This window comes from Hyaena hyaena, unplaced genomic scaffold (assembly GCF_003009895.1).
Source record: "Hyaena hyaena isolate Hyena2069 unplaced genomic scaffold, ASM300989v1 scaffold_1382, whole genome shotgun sequence".
NCBI lineage: Eukaryota > Metazoa > Chordata > Mammalia > Carnivora > Hyaenidae > Hyaena > Hyaena hyaena.
Window position 1 is genome coordinate 37254 of NW_024082018.1, and position 25286 is coordinate 62539.

Genomic DNA, 25286 nt, shown 5'->3' on the forward strand with positions numbered 1-25286 from the left:
AACTGCTTAAAAACATTTTTTTTTTGGTTATGTTTATTTATTTTTGAGAGACAGAGACAGCGTGTGAGTGGGCAAGGGACAGAGAGAGGGAGACACAGAATCCAAAGCAGGCTCCAGGCCCCTAGGCAGGGCTTGAACTCACAAACTGTAAAATCATGACTTGAGCTGAAGTCGGATGCCTAACCGAGTAAGCCACCCCAGGGTCCCAAGGTAATTCTATTTCTATTCCCAGATGATATAATCTTATATATAGAAATTCCTAAGGAATTCACACACACTCACACACACACTTCACACACACATACACAAGAACTAATGAACAAGTTTACCAAGATTGCAGGATATAAGATCAATATACAGAAATCAATTGTATTCTATCCACAATGAATAACCTGAATGTGAAAATAGAACAATTACTTTCACAACAGCATTAAAAAGAATAAAACACTTAGGAATAAAATTAACAAAAGAAGTGCTATACTTGTACACTGAAAACTACAAACATCACTGAAATAAAGAAGACATAAATAAATGACAAAATGTTCTCTGCTCATGGGCTGGTAGATTAATATTAAGATGGAAATGCTCCCCGAATTGATCAACAGACTCAACACAATCCCTATTAAAATCCTAGTTGCCTTTTTTGCAGAAATTGATATGTGGATCCTTAAATTCAAAAGGAAATGGGAGGGACCCGACTAGCCAAAAACAGTCTGGAAAAAGTAACATTGAATTGAAGGATTCACACTTCCCCAAATTTTAAAACTTGCTACAAAGTTACAGCACACAAAGAGTGTGATATGACACAAGGAGACATTTCTGAAACAAATCTTTACATTTATGGCCAATTGATGTTTGACGAAAATGGCAGGGCAACTAGATTCCATATGTAGATGCTAAGGTTGGACCACTACCTCATACTACCCAGCAAAATGAACTCACAATGGTTCATAGACCTAAATGTAAGTTCAACAACTATGAAACTCTCAAAAATGTTAGTATGAACTTTATTACCTCAAATTAGGCAATAGTTTCTTAGCTATGACTCCAAAGCCTCAATTGACAAAAGGAAAAAAACCAGATAAATTAGACCTTAGAAAAATTGAAAACTTTTGTACTTTAAAGGACACTTATTGAAATAGTGAAAAGATAGGATACTATTTGTAAATTATATATCTGATTAAGAATTTTTATCCAGAGTATATAAAGAACACAATTCAACAATAAAATGAAAAATAATCCAATTAAAAATGGGCAAAGACTAGGGGTGCCTGGGTGGCTCAGCTGGTTGGGCGTCCGACTTCGGCTCAGGTCATGATCTCACGGTTCGTGGGTTCAAGCCCCGCGTCAGGCTCTGTGCTTAGAGCTAGCTCAGAGCCTGGAGGCTGTTTCAGGTTCTGTATCTCCCTCTCTCTCTGACCTTCCCTGCTCACACTGTCTCTCTCCCTCTCTCAGAAATAAATAACACATTAAAAAAAAAACCAAAAAATGGGCAAAGACTAGTACTCTAAAGAAACTATACAAATGGACAATAAGCAATGAAAAGATGTTTACCATCAATACTTGTTATGGAATTGTAAACTAATTAAAACTGTAACAAAATACCACTTCATATCAACTGAGAGGGCTATAAAAAAGACAGACGATAAAAAGTCTCACTGAGGATACAGAGAAGTTGGAACCCTCATACATTGCTGGTGAGAATGTTAAATGTTGCAATTACTTTGGAAAGCATTTTGGCAGTTCCTCAAAAGTGAAATATAGAGTTAACATATGATACAGCAATTCCATTACCAGCTATGTACCTAAGCAAATTAAAAATGTATGTGTAATAAAATTTGCATGTGAATATTCATAACAGCATTATTCATAATAGCTAAAAATGGAAACAACCCAAATACATAGCAGTTAATGAATGTGATATATCCACATGCTATAATACTGTTTGGCAAGATAATATTATTTGAAAATCTAATATATGCTACCACATGGATCAACCTTTAAAATACTATGCTAAGTTAAAGAGTCACACACAAAAGGCCACATATGGTGTGATACCATTTACATGCAGTGTCCAGAATAGGCAAAGGTATAAAGGGTAGACTAGTGCTTGCCAAGGGCTGGCAAAGCTCATCCATATGAGTTTATTTTTGGAGTAATTAAAATATTTCATAAATAGATAGTGAAGATGATTGTACAAGTCTGTGACTATACTAAAAATTACAGAACGTTCTCAACTTATGATGGGGTTTGATGGGGTTACATTTCAATAAACCCTTTGTAAACTGAAAATATAACTTGAAAATACATGTAATACACCAAATCTACTGAACATCATAGCTTAGATAGCCTAACTTAAACATGTGTTAAAAACTTATATTAGTCTATAGTTGGACAAAATCGTCTAACACAAAATCTATTTTATTATAAATTGTTGCATAGATTGTAATTTACTGAATACTGTACTGAAAGCGTAGAACAGAACGGTCGTATGGGTACAGAATGTTGGCAGCGTATGGGCGTTGACCGTCATGATTGTGTGGCTTACTGGGAGTTGGGGCTGCTGTGTCCAGGATCATGAGACAGGATATACTGCACTTCATTAGCCCAGTGGAAGATCCAAATTCAACATTTGAATTATGGTTTCTGATGAATACATATGGCTTTTGCATGACTGTAAAATTTTAAAATATGCCATGTCAAGTCATTGTAAATTGGGGACTGTCCGTATTGAAATATACATTTTAAAAGTGTGAAATTCAGGTTAAGATGCAGAATAGTAAGGGGACCCTATACTTGCCTCATCCCTTGAACACAGCTAGATAAGTATGCAAACATTCTGAACACCCAAGAGATTGATCTGAGGATTGAAAGAACAAACTGCACATCTAGAGGGAGAAAAACAACCACATCATGGAAGGTATGAGCTGTGGAGAGTTGATTTGGGGGGAGAAAAGAATTGTGGGTGCTGTGGAGGGGAGGAAGCCCTGATCACAGAGAGTGAGAGAGTGAAAGTGAGAAAGCAACATACAGGGGATTACACAAGAAAACTTTTCCCCAAAACCATTGATAGTGAAGAGAAGGGGGGGGTGATTGTTACAAGATTTTTTTTTTAATTTTTAAAAATTTTTAAATTTTTTATTATTTTTTATTTTTCTTTCTAGTTAAATCCAAGTTAGTTAATGTATAGTGTAATAGTGAGTTCAGGAATAGAATTTAGTGATTCATCACTCACATGTAACACCCAGTGCTCATCCCCGAGAGTTCCCTCCTTCATGCCCCTTGCCCATATAGCCCACCCCTCCCCTCAACCCTCCAACGACACTCGGTTTGTTCTCTGTATTTAAGAGTCTCTTATGGTTTGTCTCCCTCTCCATTTTTATCTTACTTTTGCTTCACTTTCCCTATATTCATCTGCTGTGTTTCTTAAATTCCACATAGAGTGAAACTATATGATATTTGTCTTTCTCTGACTGACTTATTTCGCTTAGCATAATACACTCTAGTTCCAGCCACATTGTTGCAAACGGCAAGGTTTCATTCTTTCTGATCACCGACTGGTATTCCACTATATATACATATATCACATCTTCTTTATCCACTCATCAGTAGAGGGACGTTTGGGCCCTTTCCATACTGTGGCTATTGTCCTTAGTGCTGATTGTTACAAGTTTTTACAAGCAGTCGAAGTCACAGTCTGAAGGTTTATAAGTCTCAGCCACCACTGGGTGGCGCCTTGTGGGTGTAGCAGTGCTTCTCTGTGGGAAAGGAAGGCAGAGGCCCAGGAGCAGACAGTATGGCCTGAAGATCCCCTAGGTCACTCCAGGAGAAGCAGTTCCACTCTTTGAGTACACTTGGGAGAGGTGGCACTGCCTCTCCTGGGATAAATGAGATGGCGGGTGCCAAAAGAGGTGGCAGGCACCACTGAGCAGCCCCGTTACTGAGCATAGCAGCAGAGGCACCCATTGAAGGCAGCTAGTCTGGAAATCAGCTTTTGGCTGTGCTTTACCATAAACTCAGCCCCTGTGCAGTCATGCCACAGCTTTTCTGGGACAAACCAGCACCAGCCACAGTGCAGTGAGACCCTCCCCCAGAATATCAGTGCGGGTCCTTGCCATGGCCCTAAAATTTAGACTTTGGAAACCCAGTTGCATGCCTGAGATAAAACACAGGAATACTGAGCCACCAGGCAGAAAGATGGATTCGACACCGACAGGGTGTAGACAGGGTTCTGATGGAAGCCTGGGACACAAGATAGGAGATAGTTCGCTCTTCTGTGAGGGCTTCCTGATCAGTGGCAGGTGTGAACTTTCTGCTTCAGGGATGAGACAGCTAGCTGATGCCACTGTTCACCCCCACATCAACATAGCCCTCAACAAGTATAAAAAGACTGAAACCATACCATACATATATTCTGAGCACCACGCTATGAAACTGTAAATCAATCACAAGAAAAAGCTTGGCAAGACCACAGATGCTTGGAGATTAAAGAACACCTTACTTAGGAATGAATGGGTTAACCAAGACATTAAAGAGGATATTGAAAAGTACATGGAAGCCAATGAAAATGAAAAATAACAGTCCAAAACCTCTGGGATGCAGCAAAGGCATCCAGGAGAGGGAACTATGTAGCAATCCAGGCCTTCCTAAAGAGGGAAGAAAAGTCTCAAATACTCATCAATCCTTGCACCTAAAGCAGCTAGAAAACAAACAGCAAATAAAGGCCAAAGCCAGCAGAAGAAGGGAAAGAATAAATATTAGAGCAGAAATCAATGATATCAAAGTTAAAAATACAACAACAGTAGTACAGATCAATGAAACCAGGAGTTGGTTCTTGGAAAGAATTGAGAAAATTGATAAACCCCTGTCAAGTTTGATCAAAAAGAAAAAGGGAAGGGCCCAAATAAATAAAATCACAAATCACAACCAACACTGGAGAAATACAAACAATAGTAAGAGAATATTATAAGCAATTATATGCCAAAAAATTGGGCAATTTGGAAGAAATGGACAAATTCCTAGAAACAAATAAACTACCAAAACTGAAACAGGAAGAAATAGAAAATTTGAACACACAGATAACCAGTAAAGAAATTGAATTAGTAATAAAAATCTCCCAACAAAAAAGAGTCCAGGGCCAAATGGCTTTCCAGGCAAATTCTACCAAACATGTATAGAAGAGTTAACACCTATGCTTTTGAAGCTGTTCTAAAAAATAGAAATGGAAGGAAAACTTCCAAGCTCATTCTATGAGGCCAGCATTACCTTGATTCCAAAACCAGAAAAAGATCTCACTAAAAAGAACTACGGACCAATTTCCCTGATGAACATGGATACAAAAATTCTCAACAAGAGATCCAAACTGGATCCAACAATACATTAAAAGAATTATTCATCGCTATCAAATGGGATTTATTCCAGGATGAGAGCTGGTTCAATATCCACAAATCAATCAATGTGATGCATCACATTAATAAAAGAAAGGATAAGAACCACATGATCCTCTCAATAGAGGGAGAGAAAGCATTTGACAAAATACAGCATCCTTTCTTGATAAAAAAAAAAAAAACCTCAGGAAAATAGGGATGGAAGGAACATACCTCATGATCGTAAAGGCCATATACAAAAGGCCCACAGCTAATATCGTCCTCAATGGGGAAAAACAGAGCTCTCCCCCTAAGGTTAGGAACATGACAAGATGTCCATTCTCAACATTGTGATTCAACACAGTATTGGAAGTCCTAGTCTTGCAATCAGACAACAAAAAGAAATAAAACGCATCCAAAAAGGCAAAGAGGAAGTCGAACTTTCACTCTTTGCAGATGACACGATTCTGTAGTGGAAAACCCAAAGACTCCACTAAAAACTACTAGAACTGATACATGAATTCAGCAAAGTAGGAGGATATAAAATCAATGTACAGAAATTGGTTGCATTTCTACACACAAATAATGAAGCAGTAGAAAAAGAAATCAAGGAATTGATCCTATTTATAATCGCACTGAAAACCATAGAATACATAGGAATAAGCCTAACCCAAGAATTGAAAAATCTCTACACTGAAAACCATAGAAAGTTATGAAAGAAATTCAAGAAGACACAAAGAAATGGGAAAACATTCCATACTCATGGATTGGAAGAAGAAATATTGTTAAAATGCTGATACTACCCAAAGCAATGTAAATATTCAATGCAATCCCTATTGAAATAACACCGACATTCCTCACAGAGCTAGAATAAACAATTCTAAAATTTGCATGGAATCAGAAAAGACCCCAAATAGCCAAAGTGTTGTTGAAAAAGAAGACCAAAGCTGGAAGAATCATAATTCTGGACTTCAAGTTGTATACAAAACTGTAATCACCAAGACAGTATGGCATTCGCACAAAAAACAGACACATAGATCAATGAAACAGAATTGAGAACCCAGAAATGGACCCACAAACATATGGCTAAACTTTGACAAAGCTGCAAAGAATATCCAGTGGAATAAAGACAGTCTCTTCAGCAATTGATGCTGGGAAAACTGGAGAGCAACATAAAGAAGAATGCACGTGGACCATTTTCTTACACCATACCTGAAAATAAACTCAAAATGGGTGAGAGACCTAAATATAATACAGGAAACCGTCAAAACCCTAGAGGAGAAAACAGGCAACAACCTCTTTGACCTTGGCCACAGCAACTTCTTACTTGACATGTCTCTGGAGGCAAGGGAAACAAAAGCAAAAATGAACTATTGGGACCTCATCAAGATAAAAAGCTTCTGCACAGTGAAGGAAACAATCAACAAGACAACTGACAGAATGGGAAAAGGTATTTCCAAATGACATATCAGATAAAGGGTTAGTATCCAAAATCTGTAAAGAACTTGTCAAACTCAACATCCAAAATACAAATAATCCAGTGAAGAAATGCAAAAGACATGAATAGACACTTTTCCAAAGAATGCATCCAGATGGCTAACAAACACATGATAAAATTCTCAATATCACTTATCTTCAGGGAAATACAAATCAAAACACAATGAGGTACCACCTCACACTTGTCAGAATGGCTAAAATTAACAACTCAGGAAACAGCAGATGTTGGCATGGATACAGAGAATTGGGAACCCTCTTGCGCTGCTGATGGGAATGCCAATAAGAACCGAAGGGATGTGTGTTATCTCTGATTACAGGTGGATAAGTGAAGGGGTGTCTTTCCCATACTCTGTTGATTTCCATGCTCTTATACCTGAATTCAGAGAAGGGCAAAACACTCAAAGATGGTGATACCATGTGAGGGGAGAAACCTGGCTTATGACTACATGGAGCAAAGATCATGTTGGATTTGGGCATAAGTAAGAAATAACTCCTACTGGGATAAGATACAACAGTTGTGGGGTGAAGGTGTTTGTTATAGAAGCTGACCTATGCTGATGAATAAACAGCATGATCAGAACACTTTTTTCCCCTTGTTTGTTTGGTTAGTTGGTTCTGGTGCTAGGAGGCACTATTTAGTCGGATATGATAGTAGACTTTATCTACTAATTAAACACGAAGACATTTAGGATCACAAGACTTTTAGGGTGAATATTTTCAAAGAGATGTCATAAGCTTAAAGAATGTAATCAGGTAAAGACATTATGAACAAAAGATTCACAATTGCTTAAATTCTACCAAATGTTAATGGTTTGTTCATTGTTTCATTTTCAAAGCTTAGGAAAAATATGTCTCTTTTTATACTGCTGCAGGAAAATTTGCTTTGTAATATAAAAGTTTCAGCCACATAAAAAAGAAACATACTTTTCATATAAATGTTTACACATACATATGAATGTACAGTTGACAATTCTATTTTGTCACTGTAAACATTTCTATACTCTAGGAAGATGCACTGGTGGGCTTCACATCTTCACTTTCTGTGGCTCCTACCACACCATGTGTGAAGTAAACAGTCTCCACCTGTGCGACCCAGAGGCTCAGCTCTCGTGTTTCTCTGGGAGACTCCCAATCTAGTGTGGATAGGTCTATGCATTTGTTTGTTTGAGGCATTGATCAGAGAGTGAAGTACGCCTCTACAGAAGACTGTAAATGCCCAAGATAAACACCATGAGTCCTCAACTCTTTTCTGGCACAGAGGGGGACCCCAGTGAATGGAAGAGGATTGATTGAGATAACACAGGTGAAGGCTCTGAGTCTTTGGGTATATTTGAGAATCTGAATTATGGGTATCAGGAAGAAATGAGAAGAGTCACATATGTAGAACTTAACATTCTTTGAAACAATCAGGGATTGGCTGGATAACTCAATAACCTAGAAGCAAAATTTGAAGGCAAAGAATCAGAGTCAGCGTGGACAGGCACCAACTAGACTCTGGTGTGATTCATTGAGTTGCAAGAGAAGCCCTACTCTAATCCTGGATGCCCAAAGCAACAGCCTCTGGGTAGCATTGCACAACCTCCCATTGCCATCCCAGGAAGGCTTGATGGGGGCAACCCCCATCTACCTAGTACCAAGACCAGATGCCTCTGAATGAGGCCTTCCTCACTAACCTATCTGTGTAAAGGTCCTACTTCACAAGGGAAAGTCAGACCAGCACACAATCAGGAGTGGAATTGGAAGTGCATTTAATAGGTGAATAACAGAGCTGATTCACTTGTTTTCATCTAAGTCCTTCTTCAGGTGAAACCAGAGCAGCTGGAACTCAGGTTCTATGGTATCAAGACCAGCAGTCAAAATCAGAGGCTCAGGAGCTCAGACTGTTGGGAAGAAAACTTCATAGCACATGTTTTTAGGGTGCAAATAAAGAAGGAGTTATGACTCAGGGTGACAGCATGCTCCAAGGCAAATAGGATGCATCAGCAGAATAGGCAGAGGCTTAGCATCCAGTGGTTGGTTCCCCAAAGGCTTGCTTGGCAGTGGACCCCATTTCTTCTGCTTGGTTTTCTGCTGAGCTGGCGCTAGAGTGACCACTGAGGTTCTGGAGTCTTGGGGTGACAGGGCTCTGGCACCTTGGTGTGGCACAACTCCTTGGTTTTGGGAACACATGATCCCTGGGGTGGAGGCTGTCAGGGCTGTTTCACCTGCTGCTGCTGAGTTGGCAGGGGGAGGGGGTGTAGGGCTGCTTCTGCAGGTGGGAATTCATGCTTCACAAGGAGCTGGACTTACAGACAGAACAGACGACTTAAACAGGGATTAACTAGGGTAGAAGCCATGTTCCATGCTGCTTCAGTTCTCTTTTATCCCTTTCTACCACAAAGGACACTTTGATGATTTCTGAGCCTTGGAGGAGGAGGAATATAAAGGTGATTTGGTTTGTCTCACCTGAGTAGCGCCCCTCTCTTCCTGGCACATCTTAAAACCCAATTAATAACACAATACAATGGCAGGCTCCTGGCAGGGATGTGAAATCCCAAGATTGGATCATATGGAGATGTGATATTATGTAAAAGAAAAAACAAACTCAGTAACTTTAGCCCACCCTCACATTTCTGATAAATAGAATGGCTTTTCATCTGTAAGATAATTACTGACTTCTCTAGAACACCATCTTGCCTCTGGTTTTCTCCTACCCACCCTGCTTCAAATATTTTCCTCACTCCTGCTTGTTCAAGTACTACCCAGCCACCATGGATCATAGATGTCTTCATGTGACACTTGTAGGAGGTTTTCTAGAGCAAGTCTTCCAGAAATCATCTATCTCCCAAATTGCCACTGTACTTCACTTTCTTACTCTGGCTGATGACTTTCAATGTTGAATTTTAGCTCTTTGTGCCCATGTCTTTTTTTTTTCCTGCATAAATTGTAGTTTCATGGAGTGTATTCTCTGTTGCCCAAATGTGTTTTAGCAGCCAAAGTATCAAACATAATAAATTCTCACAAAATGATTTATTGAAAGAATAAAATTCTCTGCATTGAAATTATGAATTAAGCAAGAATTATAACATCACTAATAGTGCTGTGGACCTCAGTTCTCATCTTTATCCTGCTGACTTTGCACAACCCAGCCCCATCTTACTAACACAGCAAGAACTGGTGGGACAGAATTGGTAACGTCTTAAGTCCCTTTAAGCTCAAACTATGATTACTTTTTTTTTTTATTTCTAGGAGAGAGAGAGAGAGACAGCGTGAGCAGGGGAGGGTCAGAGAGAGAGGGAGATACAGACTCTGAAAGAGGCTCCAGGCTCTGAGCTGGCAGTCAGCACAGAGCCCGACACGGGGCTCGAACCCACGAACCGCGAGATCATGACCTAAGCAAAAGTCGGACGCTTAACCGACTCAGCCACCCAGGCGCCCCCAAACTATGATTACTTTTAAAACAAAGATATTTCTAGAGGCTATACATCTGATGACTGAACTCCAATAATGAGGGAAAGATACCATGAAGACCAAGGAGGTTCCAATAAATGTCAAATACCCTGAGCGAATGGTAAAAAGTTGCAAAGGAAGAAGATGCAGAAAACAGCAGGCTGTGTGGTCACTTGGATCTGCTGCGGGGTCCCCACCACTCAATACAGTGACCGAGACCTGTCCTAAGGAAATGGGACACTTTTGGGGCTTCTGTGTCTTCATTCTTTGCCTGCTAAACATGATTCACCTCAACCCAATGATTTATCTGTTGTCTCAGCTTTTGTGATGAAACCACCCTCTTGACAATTTAGTTTTTGGCACTTGCTGTGCCAAAACCGCACTGAGCATCCTTTGAACCCAGGTGTAGTGTTGATGGTGAGTGTGGTGTGGCCTTAAAGGAGAGACAAAGAAGTCCTAGGGTGTCTGGAACTAGAAAAAGCTCTGTTTTCTAGAAGGTCCTAATTCTTAGCACAGGCCAGTCTTGTCAGGCTGCTAAATACATGAAGGGGGTGTAGATGGAGGTGAACAAGATCTTCTTGGTTCTGGGAGGCCAAGGGTATGACAGGATGAATTTCCCCAGTTGGAAAAAAGTAATTCTGTTTATCCATCACTCAATGTACCCAGGCCTGGGGGTTACAGGTGGTGGGGGGAAGAGGCTGAGGGAGGGGGGGAGAAAAGTCTAAAATGATTCTTTGGGCCATAAAAACGCTTTACTCCAAGAAAAGTCTCAGAGTCAATAGCAGACAGGGCATGAGGACCCTGATTTGTGAAAACATGGGGGAAAGCAATTGGGTTCAACAGCCCCAAATAATGCATTCCTGTCAGCCTATCCACTTATTCTGTTAATGTGACAGCAGGCCCTGAAAAGCATGTGTGTAATGGGGATACTTCCTGGGGCAGCACAGGGACAAGAGGTATGGGAGTCCCTGATTCTTTACACTAGAGTTCACCCTCCTCAAGGTAAAATGAAGCTGAGGTCACTAAACCAGACCTACCCTCAACACACAATCCAACAAGCTGTGGTCTTTGGAAAATCTAAATCATTTTCTGCTTGTGTGGCCTCTCCCTCCTTACTTTGCTTACCTAAATGTTTGTGGGGTACCTGCTGTCTCTATGGCAGTGTCACCTCCCCTGAACTTGAGCCCGGGCCTAGCTAGCCACCACCAAAAGCTCCACTCACTGGGCCCCCCTAGCCATTATTCTACCCTTCAATCCTCACATGTTGTCTAGTGTGGAATAGCTGCTCTGTAGATAGACAATTATAGAACTAATGGGTGAATGAACATTTCTTATGAGATACCCAGAGGCTGCTTTGACAATGACAAAGAAGTTTCTTATAAAAGAAATGCTCCCTTGCAACAAGCCTCATTAACATGAGCTGGGATGACGAGTAAGGGTTCAGAAAGATGTGGATGTTTCTGCCACTGTCCCCGGCCATCTGGCCCTCTCTACTGAAGTTGGCTGGTTCCAGCCCTCTTGCATAAATTTAACTCTCTTCTAGTCTTGGATACAAGCCTCTCCTCATCCAGACTCTGTCTCTAAGGACTCTGCAGAGGGAGTTCCAAGTACACTTTGCTGATCTCATGGGATTCTCAGACCTAGGGCAACCTGCTTTCTGCTCCTTGTTCCTCCATGGCACTTGCTATGGACCTAGCTGACCTGAGCCTCAGCTCTGAGGCTAAGCTCCTGCTTCTTATGTCTTTCCTAGACCCACATTCCTGGGTGCAAAATAGAGCTGTCATTCAATATTTGCTAGGATTTAGTCTGTGAATCTACCTGACTTGTACGTCTTTGCCCCCAGCAACCTTTTCCTTTCTAGCTCCTGAAATTTCTCCTTTACTCTCTGCTTTTGTCCAAAGTGTACTGAATATTAAAGCTTTTTCTACTATGCAAAGAAGCTCGATTTCTTTCGCGGCAGTGCTGGATTAGCCAATGAATTAGCTGAAAAGCCACATGGTTTCTAATTGCAGTAGCATCTCCCCACATGCCTCTGACTTTTATACTAATGCCCTCTCAGGATCATAGGATGCTAATTTTATCATATCTTGCTCTTCCTAATTAGCTTTTTTAATACCTCTTGAGTATCCCTACAAATGATCTCTGCCCTCCCTCTTATCCACATACTGTCATGTGGCTCTTCCACAAAGATCCAGATAAGCTTTGTGCGGGGGTCCCTCTCCCTTCCTGATCCAAGTGATCTATGATACTACAGTGCAGAGTACCTGTGCAACACAGTGCAAGTTTGTGTGCTCAGTCTGGAAGTGTGGTGAAGTTAATGCACTGGGAGCCAGATTGGACAAATGGTGGTGGTGAAGGGAAGTGACAGGAGGCTATGGATAAATTTTCCTGCTTTCATCTCCAGGATGATGAGTCCTAAGACCATTCCCTAAGAATCCTTGAAAGGTTCTCTGAGCCTGACCACCACATGTCCTTGGTGATGTGCATAAAAGATAATGCCTCCTTGCATGTATGTTCCTTCCTTCTCAGCTATCCCTTTTTCTCTGGGATCACATTCCCAAATAAACTTTGCACACGAGGCATCAGCATCAAGCACAATTTTCTGGAAAACATAGGTTAAGACAATTATGAAACAGGCTTATAATTCACAAGGTAGACACATAAACACAATCATCCAGAATATGCAAATCAGTCCTCAGAACACAGGAAGGGAGACGGATCACTGTAAGAAGGTTAGAGTTGACCTGAGTGCCTTCTGAGGCTCTGGAAAGCTTGGTGTGGCTGAGGATGGCACTTTCTCAGCTTAATCCTAGAACATTGCCTGATAATAATCTCAGGAAAGAAATATTACTTTGTTAGGTGTCATCCCAAGGAGGTCAGGGGCTAAGGCTTGGTAAATATGCCCCCTCTCACCATGACAGGCTATGGAGAGAATTTGATAGAGTGTCATGAAAGGGAGGATCCATTTATCATTGTGGTGTTCTGGCTCGGCCAGCTTCTGAGGCTTTGCTAGCTTTGGGAAATGCAAAGTGGTCTTCAAAGGAGAAGGCTTGGGCAGACACTGTATAAGTGGTTACTGGAGGGGTAGACACTGGGGAGAAGTCCTGTAGTGGCATATGGTAGCAAGTGGGCTTTGCAGAAATGTGGAAGGTGCTGGACACTTGTAGGCCATACCTCTAGAGCTGAGGGAGGATGTCACAGGATAAGGAGGTGTGATTGCCTGAGGTGGCTGGTGAGGCAACTTCTAGTAGAACATCTTTCTTGTTACTTAGCAGCATCTAAAAGAAACAGGTGACTGTGTTAATAGCGGGTCTTTATTGCAGGGCAGAAGGCAAAGTTCACCTGGTGAGTTAGGGCAGTACTTGCCCAACCTATGAAAATATTTATTCAGGCCCTAAAACCTTCGTTGTAACTTTGGAGTTCTTTCCTTTCCTTCCTATTTAGCATTTTTTCTTACCAGAAATTTGTGCTTTACTATGACTACTCTCCCCCCATATGCCATTATTCAAAGAAAATGTTTTTTCTCTTATGCAGTAAAAACACTGGATGAATGAAGGAAAACTCACCAAATTTTTGAAATTATGATTCAATAATTTTCCCTTTTCCTTATCTACCACAAAGTTTGTTTTAACTAAACAGCCTCTGGGAATGAGGCCTGGGCTGCTTGAGGAGAATGATCACATTTAGTTCACTCTTCTTTGAAATCAACATGGAGGAATTCTTTCTTAAATGAAGACTCTCTTGTTCTCATTGTTTTCTTTTTCCAGTGTCATCTGCCTAACTTTCTTGTCCATGTAGGTTTCAAGACAACCCATCGTAAAACAAAGCAAAGTCATATTACATGATATTTGTTTCTTCTCCTCAAAAGCATATGAAAAAAAGCACAATGTATCATTTGTTTTTTTCAGATTCAAAATACAATCTGTCTACTCAAAAAAAAAAAAAAAAGATGTGAAGATCAAGAGCTCAGCATGGGGAAAATTGCATCTTCACAGGGAGGACAGGACAGTGGAGCATGCCAAGGCTGGGCAGATTCAGTTATTTCCCAAGCTAAGTACAAGTCATCTGAAAGGACAAGTCAGGGAGCATCAGATGATGATGTGCCCTGGAACCTGCCCATTGGGAAATTATATATTACCTGCTATGAAGAAAGGAATAGTAGTGTAAGCAATTGGGAGCATCAAAGAGATGAGAGTGGAGTTGTGTGTCCTCTCTGAGAAGGTGGTGTTCAAATAGACTTGCAGAAAGTGAAGGAGTTCGATGTTAGAATATCTGTGGAAAGAGAATACACTTCCCAATGCTCCAAGACCAGAACCAGGCATGTTTGGAGGGTGCCGTGGCTTAACTGGAAAGATTAAGTTGAACAGAGGCAAGCTTATCTTCTGCCTTGACTCTTTGTCGTCAGCCCTCCTTAAGACATTATTACCCTTCCTTCTTCCAGAGTGCCTCCTCAGTCTGCAGAAACAATCAGCTCAGAGTCCAGTGCATGGAGGAATGTCTCCTTGGGTGTCCACATGCCACTTAGTTCCCCTGGGTTCTCTTGGATTTAAAGTTTCTACTCTACAGAGGTAGGCTTACCTGTAAGTGTGGATTAAAATAGCATATAAAGCCCTTTGAGGAAAGAAAGTTTACTTACCAAGAAAATGTTTTTTTAAGCAGGCTTTAGTTTCTCTTATGTGATGAGAACACCACCAAGTCACTCTCATTTGGTAAATACATAATTGTGACTTTTGGAAAGATATCCTTTGTTATAAGGTAATGTTAAAGAGATATATTGGGCACATTAACAGTACAGGCATATGAGTTTGTGTAAAATAGGAATGCTGGTATGAGTAACTGAATTTTGGAAAAATATACCCTCGTATATCCTTTACTATAAGCCAAATGGCACCTGTCTGGTCTTCTTGGTAATGTAGGGCCTGAGAAAAGCCCTCTGTTGTTTCCTATCTTAAACCCTGACCAAAATCCACCATAAACCTTTTGTTTAGTGTCATCCAGTGCACAATTATTCTCGCACCTGATTCCATCCACTCTTGAACCGTGGATTTTTAAAAAATGTTTAAATAATATTGGCTTTATGTGTCTTCAGAAAAAAAGTCTCTCTGCATTACTGGACACTGAGACACCTCCTGATTCACCTTTCCTCAGCACGTCCCTAAATGTTACCCTGTGTGAGAACATTTGGTTAGTAAATCAGTTACCTGGTACTTGAAAAATAAACTATTTGCCCATTAAGTTTGCAGCTATAAAAAAAAATGGAACGATGCAGAGATTTGGTTAGTATCAGTGACTACTGACTTCCTTTGGTAAAATATTAATGAATTCATGAAGGAAATGGCCAACTTGAAAGTAGAAATGAAATGAATCATTACAATACAGAAACATGATCTTAAAAACGTAACTATGTATGTGGGGGAATGGGTGAAATAGATGAGGAGGACTAAGAGGTACAAACTTCCAGTTACAGAATAAATAAGTCATGGGAATGAAAAGTACAGCAAAGGGGGATAGTCAGTAATATTGTAATAATGTTGTATGGTGACGGTACTTACTATTTGTTTTGTAGTATACAAAGGAAGGAATGACCTTGAGGTTATGAAACAAGGAAGGGCAGGAGTCTGACTTCTTGCCCACCCAAGTTGGACTATGGTATACATGAAGAATAAAGTTCTATTGTATGCAGCTGAGAACATTTTGGTGTTTTTGTTTGTTTGTTTTTGTCATCGAGAAAGTGTAACCTGACAAAAAACATGACACGGAACAGGGATAATAAATTTTGTTTGATTATTACTTGTTTCTTTGTTTTAGTGGTAGGTACATGGCTTACTAGGATGTGGTAAGAGACATTAACTAAATAAGAATTATTATAGGGATGACAGCTTTGAAGATTTTCAAATAGATTTTTTGTTTTTAGGTAACAGATCCAGGTAGAAGTGGCATGGTGATATAGTATCATCATTGGCTGATTTATAACAAATTGCTTATAGATCTCTTTGAGTTTTGTTCATCTTAATGAAAAACAAACACTGTAAATATTTAAAAATAGTCAGAAATAGCAACTTACATTTCATAAAGAATATAGACTAATGTACTACTGATAATTATATTTTGTGTCCCATAGTTTTCTATTTTATGTAGGTCTTCTATTCCTAAACCCCTATTGTCCTCGTGAAATTTACATAGGAAATGGACAGACCTTAATGAAGAAGGGGTCTGTCAGAAGATTTGGGGGAGATAATCTTGCCCACAGGATTTCTCCCAGTGTTCTAGAAAATACAGAACCCATCTTTTCCAAAAGTATTGTAGGTATGGACAGGAAAGAGCAAGTGGTTTGCAGCTCTGAACCCTGTTGCTTTAGATGTAGAGGGAACAGAATGGGGTTGGGGTGTTTCAGGCTCAAGGACTTACCAGAGGACAGGAATGATCCAGGATCAACAAATGAAATTCAGAAGGTGCCCCTACAAATCCATAGCATCATTTGATGAAGGTATAAACCACCCAGCACTTCAGCAGACATTAGATAAGCTCCCACCATTTGGTAGGTACAGGCTGGGCCTGAACAAGGCTGTCCACCCTGAACAAGACAGAGAGGGTTCCTCCCCTTATGATGCCTACAGTACAGAGAAGTCAGGTGTGATCCAGCATCCAGGGAATGATAAGAGCCCTGGTGTGGGGAGTGCAGGGCAGTTTGGCTGTAACAGCTGTGTTTGCAAGCGTATCAAGGGCCAGATGGGCCTAATAAGACCACAAAGCCCAGACATGCCACTTGGTTCTGGGGAAGTGGGGGTAGAAGGGGTGGGGAGGGTTGTTAAATATAGGACATAAAAGAGAATAGACAGAAGAGAAGGGAGAGAATAGAGAAAATTTAGCTTGGGTTTAGTGAAGAATAAATTAAAAAGTGATTGACCTAAACACCCAGAAATGACTTTTCTGAGTCAGAAATATGTAAGTACTGAGAACTTACTCAATCACCGCTTTCTATCCGAGCCAGGATGAATCTGTTTTTAAAAATTATAGAGGTTATAGTTCTGATAGGATGAAGGGAAGTGAAGATGAGGAAAACCAGGAAGAAACAAAGAGAGAAACCAAATGTGCATTTCTTCATCTGCACAGTCAACATGAGCAACCACGCTATAAGCCTGAGGTTGTCAAACTGTGCAGCCTGGACCCCATGCTCTTCACACTGAGATAGTATCTGCTCTTCTAAATGGCTAGCCCCATAGGGGACAATTATGCCAGCCACAGAGGAGATGAGGAGCCAAGGAAAGACATGGAGCTGCAACAGGAAAGAGACAAGTCCTCCTTTAACCCATGACTGACATCCGCTGTCCAAGTCAGTGAGCAGGATGAAGGGGCTCAAGGCTGAGTGTGTGTGTGTGTGTGTGTGTTTGTGTGGGTATTGGAGTACCCAAGGTCCTCACCAGAAGATGGAGAGCTGAGGTGGGGGTATGTGGAGAGGAGAGACACCATGGCTACTCTAACAAGGAGGCAGGGTGCTGCTCAGAGGGGACCCACTGCAGAGCCTCGGGAATGTTCTGGACGGACAGGATCTACAGTTTCTCTAGTCATCAATATCTTCTCTGACTTATGTATTTTTAATATATTGATAGAAAGCTTTAAAAGCAATAAAATAACATTATATAATGTATAATGAGAAAAACAGAGCTATTGAAAAAAAAAGGAAGAAAATGAACACTTACATATAAGTGGCCAGAAATAACTAGTTATATTTTGTTGTATGTAGTGGAAGGATATTTTTTTCTATAAATCCACAGACATGCCTACCTTATTAAAAGGCTTTTTTGTTGATGCTGTTTGTTTGTATTGTTTATATTGTTATATTGTTTGTGTTGTTAATATAATCTGAACATTTTCCGTTAAGACTAACCATTCTCCTATAACATTCTTTTTAATTGCCGGTGTACAATCCCAACACATAGACATCCATCAATTATTGAACTGGCATTTAAATTATCAATATTTTGCTATTATATACAATGCTTAAGTCAATATCCTGATGTATAAAATCTTTGTGTACATGCATAAGTATTTCCTAAAAGTAAATTTCTAGAATAAAATTGGTGGCTCAAGAGTCAGACCTTCAAATCTTTGACTCATCCCTACTGAACTCTTCTTCATAAAAGCTGTGTATTGTAGAACCCATTTCCCCACTTGGGATCAGCTAGTTTAATTATGAGTGACCCTGGAATGATCCCTAGACACTTCCAACACTGAAATCAGCAGTGACATGAAGCCACCTCAAAGATGCATACCTCACAGACCTAAGTAACATCATGCACTGCTGTCCGTTTGACAACTACTTGTTACCTTCTAATGACAAGCTGCACAATTTCTGTCTTACAGTCTTGAATATTTCTGAGTCTTTGCCAACTCTATCTGGAGCATTTGTGCACCACTCAGATGCTACCTACCTATCACCGGCCTCACACCAGCTTGATATTATGGACAATCTGGCTTGTCAAGTGACCACTGTAAACCTTCTGAAAATGTATGCAAGCTTCATTAATAACAACAACAACAACAACAACAACCCAACTCCCTAATCAAGACTAGGCTGTAGGGGAAATCTGGAGAACTGGGCTCTGGGTGCTTCAAAAACAGTTACTTATTGATTTCAATTAATCTTCTCCTTTCTGGATATCAATTTCCTTATCTTGAAATGTAGGGGACACGCTAGGTGTTATTTGGCCCTTTTTTCACTACTGGTATTTTATACCTTAATGATGTTGCTTAGCCATTCAAGACTGCGAATTCATCTCCCTTGGACCATGTATTCCTACTTGTAATCCCAGTTTAATAATCCCCTCCTTATCCTAATCACTTAATAAATAGCTTCCTTTGAGTTATTTGTGGAGAGACGCTGTTGTGTGAGTGTGTTTGTGTGTGTATGTGTGTGTGCTTGTGCATGTGCATACGGTTGTATGTGTATTTGCATGAGAAGAATGTGAATATCGCCCCTCCTAGAGAAGAATGCAAATCCTCCAAGAGAAGGCACTCTGTATCCTCCCATCCCTTTTCCTGGTACAGGTTTAGGTCCCACTGCACACAGTGGGTCCCCAGCAAAAGATAACATTATCTCAGCTAATGAGGGTAGGACCTGTGTGGGTGATTCTGTGAGCATGTGGCTATTTACAATAAATGTGCCTTGTTGTGAGAGTGTGTCTCCATGTGCTAGGTATTTGTAAGGTAAAATGGATGAAGAAAACCAGATATATCAGATTCACATGTGTAGGAGTAATTTGGGGGGCATAAACAGGAGCCTTGGCGACAGGATACTCAGGATGAGAGATAGCTTGGAGCAGGCACCATTGGAACACAGACATGACAGTCCAGTGTCGGAAGAGAGCCCCACTCCAGGTGGATGCTCAGAATGATAAACTTTGGGTTCCATTACAAAACAGCTATTGCTGTTTCAGGGATGCCCCCTAAATATAATCACACACACATAACAGTATATGGTATCATGGTTAGATAGATGATGTTTACACTAACTCTTCTGTCTACAGGTCCTACTCATGATGGTAGAATGAAGAAAGGGCAGATTTAACCAATGACGTAAACAGTCAAGAGTGGAATTAAAAGTTATTTAATGAGAGAAGAGTAGGAAATATGCATTCTTCCAATCCAGATTGCCTCTATGCATTCTTCCAATCCAGATTGCCTCTTCAGATGAACCCTGAGCAACTGAGGACCAGCAAAGCCCCTAAAGTCTTCTGCATGATTTAGGGGCTCAAAGGACTCTTCAGAGTATGTAAGGTAAAGTGTCATAGCATGTATTTTTATGATGCTAGTAAGAGAGGGATATGACTCAGGATGAAAATATACTGATTATAATATTTATGCAATGAAGACACAGGAGCAGAAGGGGAGGAGGTAGGCAGCACCTGGCAGTCAGCTCCTCAAGGCCATAGCTTCTTGAAAACATGGCTGTGGACCCTATCATTTCTGCTTGGTCTTCTGCTGGCCTGAGCCTGGGATGATGGTTGAGGGACTTGGCTCTGGTACCTGGGTGTGGCCAGGCTGAGGGACCTTAGGGTAGGCTGAGTCAGGGAACTTGGTGTGACCTGGCTCAAGAATCATGGGATGGCCTGGTTCAGGATACTTCGGGTAGCTTGGCTCAGAATCTTGGTGTTGCCATCCTGTGGAACGCTGGTGTGGCACGGCTCCCTGGTTATTGGGACAAATGGTTCTTGGGGTGGAGGCTGGCAGGGCTGTAGCACTTGTTGCTCCTGAGCTGTGGGGGGAGGGGTGCAGGGCTGTTCTGCTGGTGGGAACTCATACTTCACAGGAGGCTGGACCTACAGACAGAAAACCAACTCAGTGGTTTGGTAAAACAGAAGAAGAAGGCAAGTTTAATGAGAAATATGTCTTATTTCATGACCCTTCAGAAACAAGAGACTCTCTTCCTGTTTCCCTGGTTTTGAGATTGAAGGAAACTTTGGTGGTTCCTGTGAACTTTCAGGAGGAGAAGCTTAAAGGTGATTTACTCTGCTGCAGGGAAGTGGAGTCTTTTTCTGTGCTTCTTTTCTTTCTGTTGATTCTGAAAATCCTTATTAGCAACACAACACAGCAGTCAGCTCCTAGGATTGAATAGAGGCCCCAGGTTTTCAATAACATGAAAAGATGATACAGTCTGGAGTCTACTCTCTCATGTCTACAACATAGGGTACCTTAGCTGTCATATAAAAATTCTGTACAAAACTCCTCAAGCCCACATGATCCTTCCTATGATCCTTGGTTCACATCAATCACTCTGCATGCCTCTGGAAGTCTTTCCCTTCTGTCTCTGCTTGTCCACACATGCCTGCCCATTATGTCTCTCTTCCTAGACATTCTCTGCCAGATTCCAAGTCATCTTCTTTATTTTGCCCCAGTACAATATCAGCCTTGCCTTTCTACTAATCACTTTCCACGCGGTATGTTTGCAAATTACGCTCATGTATTATGCTCTCTGATGGGTTGTAGCTTCATAGAGTAAAGAGAACTGTATCTTTTAAACATCTAAATTGCCAATGCAATGCCTTCAATACTGTGAATTCCCAATAGTTATAATGAGTATTAAAGTGTCACTACAAGTGCCCTGGTCATGAGCTGTAGTTCATATCCTTCTGCTAACTGAACAGATGGGCGACAGAAGCCACTCCCCTTTCTGACCCCAAGTTCCACAGCTATAATCTGAGTGAGAAGTCAAAAAAGATCTATCAAGTAATCTTAAACACAAATTGCATTGCGTTTAAAAGTAAATATATCCTAGCACGGAGAAGAAATCCCAATCTAAAAAAAAAAGCTATGGTGCAAATACTGAAAAAATCGAAGTGGAGAGACTCACCGGTCACGCAGAGAAGTTCGAACTGATAGGCCTCTGAGGTCTGGTGGGGAGTCTCTGGCCAGCTGAATATGAGCCTTGCTTTTATACAGAATATGAGTCTTGCCTTAAGGAAGTGGGATTTTTTTTAGGGCTACTCTATTTTCATTTCAGCTTTTTAAATGAAAATCTCTGGCTGAACATATTTTTGGCACTACTGTTTGACAGTGATGTCACCTGGGGCTGTCCTCACTGTCCACCCTTTGTGGGAGGCTGTTGTGGGTAACAGGATTCTTGGGTGGAGATGACTTAAATCAGGTAGAAGTTCTGGTCTTCTGGGAACAGAAACAACCATGCCTTTTGGGCAGGACCCTGATATTCAGCTCAGATTAATTCCGTTGAGCATTTTAGTTTTCAAAGTGAATATGGAAATGAATAGCAGGAACTGGTTCTTCTGGGAGACCATGGAAAGGTTGGCAATAAGTGAGTCATCTCATTCTCTCTTTCACTTGATCCAGGCCTGCGGCAGGACAGGGAAGGCTAAAGCAGAAATGCTTCACTCTAGAGAGCCGTAAGATGCCATGCTGACCACAGGTGGTAGATGTCACTGAGAATGGGCAGTCAGAATTGACTGGATCTTTCCACATGGGGCATAGCTCTGATTCTCTGAATTCGTACACCATTCACATTCTCTGATCAGGATAAGATGAAACAGAGGTCGCTAAACCAGAGTTGGCCTTAAAGCAAAATCTCTTACTAGCCATGACGCTTGTAAATCCAAACATCCTTACAACTCAGGTATGTGGATCGCTCCTCCCTTCCCACTACTGGTTCCGTGTTACCTCCCATGAACCTGAGCCCTCAGGCACAGACACACCGTGCGCTCCTTCTGTCATTTTCCCAATGCCCTACTTGTGCTATTTGGGATGCTCAGGCAGTGGGCAACTATTGTTTTCACGGAGTGATGTGCAGGTTCATGGAAGGGTGGAAGGCAGGGAGGAAGGGAAGGAGAGAGGGAAAGAGAAAATTGGATTATTTTAGAAAGATGTCTATATACTGCTTTTGACAACCCTAAAGTGACTTCTTGAAAATGATTCATCTTATGACAGGCCTCATGGCAAAAGCTGAGAAGGGGTGAGGACTCATCAGCCTTGCTGTCGGCTTCCTTCCCCACCCATGTTCTCCCCTCTCTGTTAGTGTTGAACCAGCCAACTCCCTCTGGGGTGGTGCAGTGCCACTGTCACACTTAAGCTCTAGTCTCTGGTATCACATTAGCCATCCTCTAGGATGAGTCTCGGTACCTGTCTTCACCAGAACCACCTCTTGGCTGACCTGCTCCAACTAGGATTCTTACTTCCAGAAAAATTTGCTTCTTGCACCTCTGTATGAATGTTTGTCTTCTTTTGTCCTATCTTGATTATAGACTTTGGTTATAGAAGAAATCTCTTCCTTATTTCCTGTCTTCCTTCCTTGGGTGGGCTTTCTTCTGCTTTGTCCTAACCATGCCTTGTTCACTCTACCTAACAAAGGCCTTCCTGGCATCCATCTCTAGAACTTTTAATTCACCCTATCCCTAGTGTTCCTATTTGTTTGGACAAGTATAGTCAATGGCTGGGTGAAAGGCTCTTGATACCCTCAAGAGAAGCTTGGTTTCTTCGCCAGTGCCACATCCACTAAAGAAACTGACCCCGAACAGAGTATTACTTAATCACATTAGTTCTGAATCTGAGTCCTACTTCTAGAGATACCTTGATCTTTCCCACTGGCCCCTTTTTCTGTGGCAGGAGGTTGCTACTGTCCCCATATCAGTGACCAGAGCCTTACTTTGGGCCTGTATATGGATGGCATTAGGTACCTTAAAACACTCTTAGTCTGGGTCCTGCTTTTTTGCCAGTCATGTCTGCATGGACTATTCCCACACATTCCCTTGGAATCTGCCTTTCCTCTCTCGATCCTGAGTTCCAGGATCCCATGGCATGAGATGTTTGTGGGAATTTTCAATGCATTTGTGGAAGTGCAGGCTTGAATAGTTGAATCCTGATGGCCACATTTCCCCATAACTGATATATAATGCTTCTCTCTTTCAATCCTTGGGAAAACACCTCTGAGATAATTTTTTTTCATATTTAATATGCACAATTGAATGAATCTGGACATCACAAACAACTGTGATACCATCACCACAATCAAGAACATAGACATATCCAGAACCTCCCGTTGTTTCTTTCTCTCTGTCTCTCTTTTGCTGTGTGTGTCGTGAGAGGACTTGACATGAGACCTACTCTTTTAAGTTTTAGGCACCCTGTATCTTATTCGTAACTATAGCCATTACATTGCAGAGCAGATCTCTAGGAATGTATTGATCCAGCATAACTGAAACTTTTATTCACTGAGTTACAACTCCCCATTTCCCATACCCCCTCACCCATGAAAACCAATATTGTATTCTCTGCTTCTGAGAATTTGGTTATTTTAGATGCCCCATATAAGTGGAGTCATACAGTATTTGTCCTTCCGTTACTGGCTTATTTTGCTTCACAGAATATTCTTCAGGTTCATTCATATTGCCACAAATGGCAGGATTTCCTTTATGATTGCCAAATAATGTTCCATTTTGTGTCTGTACCATATTTTCTTTATCCGCTCATCTGTCAGTGGGCACTTGTAGTGTTTCTACACCTCGGCTCTTGAGAATAGTGCTACAAAGAGTGTGGGAATGCATGTATCTCCTAGGGATGTTGGTCTCAATTCTTTTGGATAGGGGTCCAGAAGTGGGAAGTCTGGATCACATGGTAGTTATATTTTTAATTTTGAGTTGAATTGCCATACTTTTTTCCACAGCTGCTGCACCATTTTACATTTCCATCAACAATGTTTAAGGGTTTCCATTTCTTTATAATGTTATCAACACTTATATTTTGCTTTTAAAATAATAACCATATAGAGCCACCAAAAACTGAAGAGTCAAAATGAGAAGGAACAAAGTTAGAGGCATCACACTTCCTGATTTTGAACGATGTTACAAAGCTACAAAAATTAAAACAGTACAGTATTGGTATAGAGACAGATATATAAACCAATGGAACAGAATAGAAAGCACAGAAATAAATCCATACATATACAGTCAACTGATCTTTGACAAAGTGCTAAGAACACATATGGGGAAAGAATGATCTCTTTAATTTTTGGACAGATTCTTAACATCAGTTTCTAAATTCAGTATTTTTCCATATGCATATTTTTAACTTTTAATTTTGAAGTAATTATACATTCACAAGAAGGTGCAAAGAAATGTACACCATCATCCAGCCTCCTCCAGTGCTAACATATTGCATGTTGCAAGATATTATCAAAAACAGGGGACTGATCTACAATCCATTGAGCTTGTTCAGATTTCATCAGTTACACATGCACTCGTGTGTGTGTGTGTGTGTGTGTGTGTGTGTATAACTCTGCAATTTTATCACATGTGTAGCTTCACATAACCACCAATGTAATGAAGTGACATGACTTTACCATCACCTCGACTCTCTCATTTTCCCTTTTATAGCTGCACTCATTTCTCCCCCTACGTCCCAACTGGCGGCTGCTAATCAGTTTGCCATCCCCTTAATGATGTTATTTCACCCATGTTATAAATAGAATCATGTAGTTTGTATCCTTTTAAA

The 25286-nt window shown here is 40.9% G+C and overlaps 1 protein-coding gene across 1 annotated transcript; it reads right to left on the reverse strand.

Annotated features, from left to right (window-relative positions):
* Positions 1–20252: 20252 nt before the first annotated feature.
* Positions 20253–24181, reverse strand: LOC120225394 (cornifin-B-like). Its single transcript, XM_039223610.1, has 3 exons — positions 24140–24181; positions 20473–20611; positions 20253–20401 (listed from the first exon to the last, which is right to left on the reverse strand). Exons 1-3 carry the CDS (start codon positions 24179–24181, stop codon positions 20253–20255), a joined length of 330 nt encoding a protein of 109 aa, XP_039079541.1.
* Positions 24182–25286: the final 1105 nt, after the last annotated feature.

Bases quoted from the DNA above. Each gene is read 5' to 3' on its own strand.
- LOC120225394 (XM_039223610.1), bottom strand. From the start codon at position 24,181: ATGAATGAACCTGAAGAATATTCTGTGAAGCAAAATAAGCCA. The intron at 20,612-24,139 runs GTAACGGAAGGA...TTCTGTCTGTAG, and splicing joins CTGTGAAGCAAAATAAGCCA to GTCCAGCCTCCTGTGAAGTA. The intron at 20,402-20,472 runs GCCACACCAGCG...ATCCTGAACCAG, and splicing joins CCCAATAACCAGGGAGCCGT to GCCATCCCATGATTCTTGAG.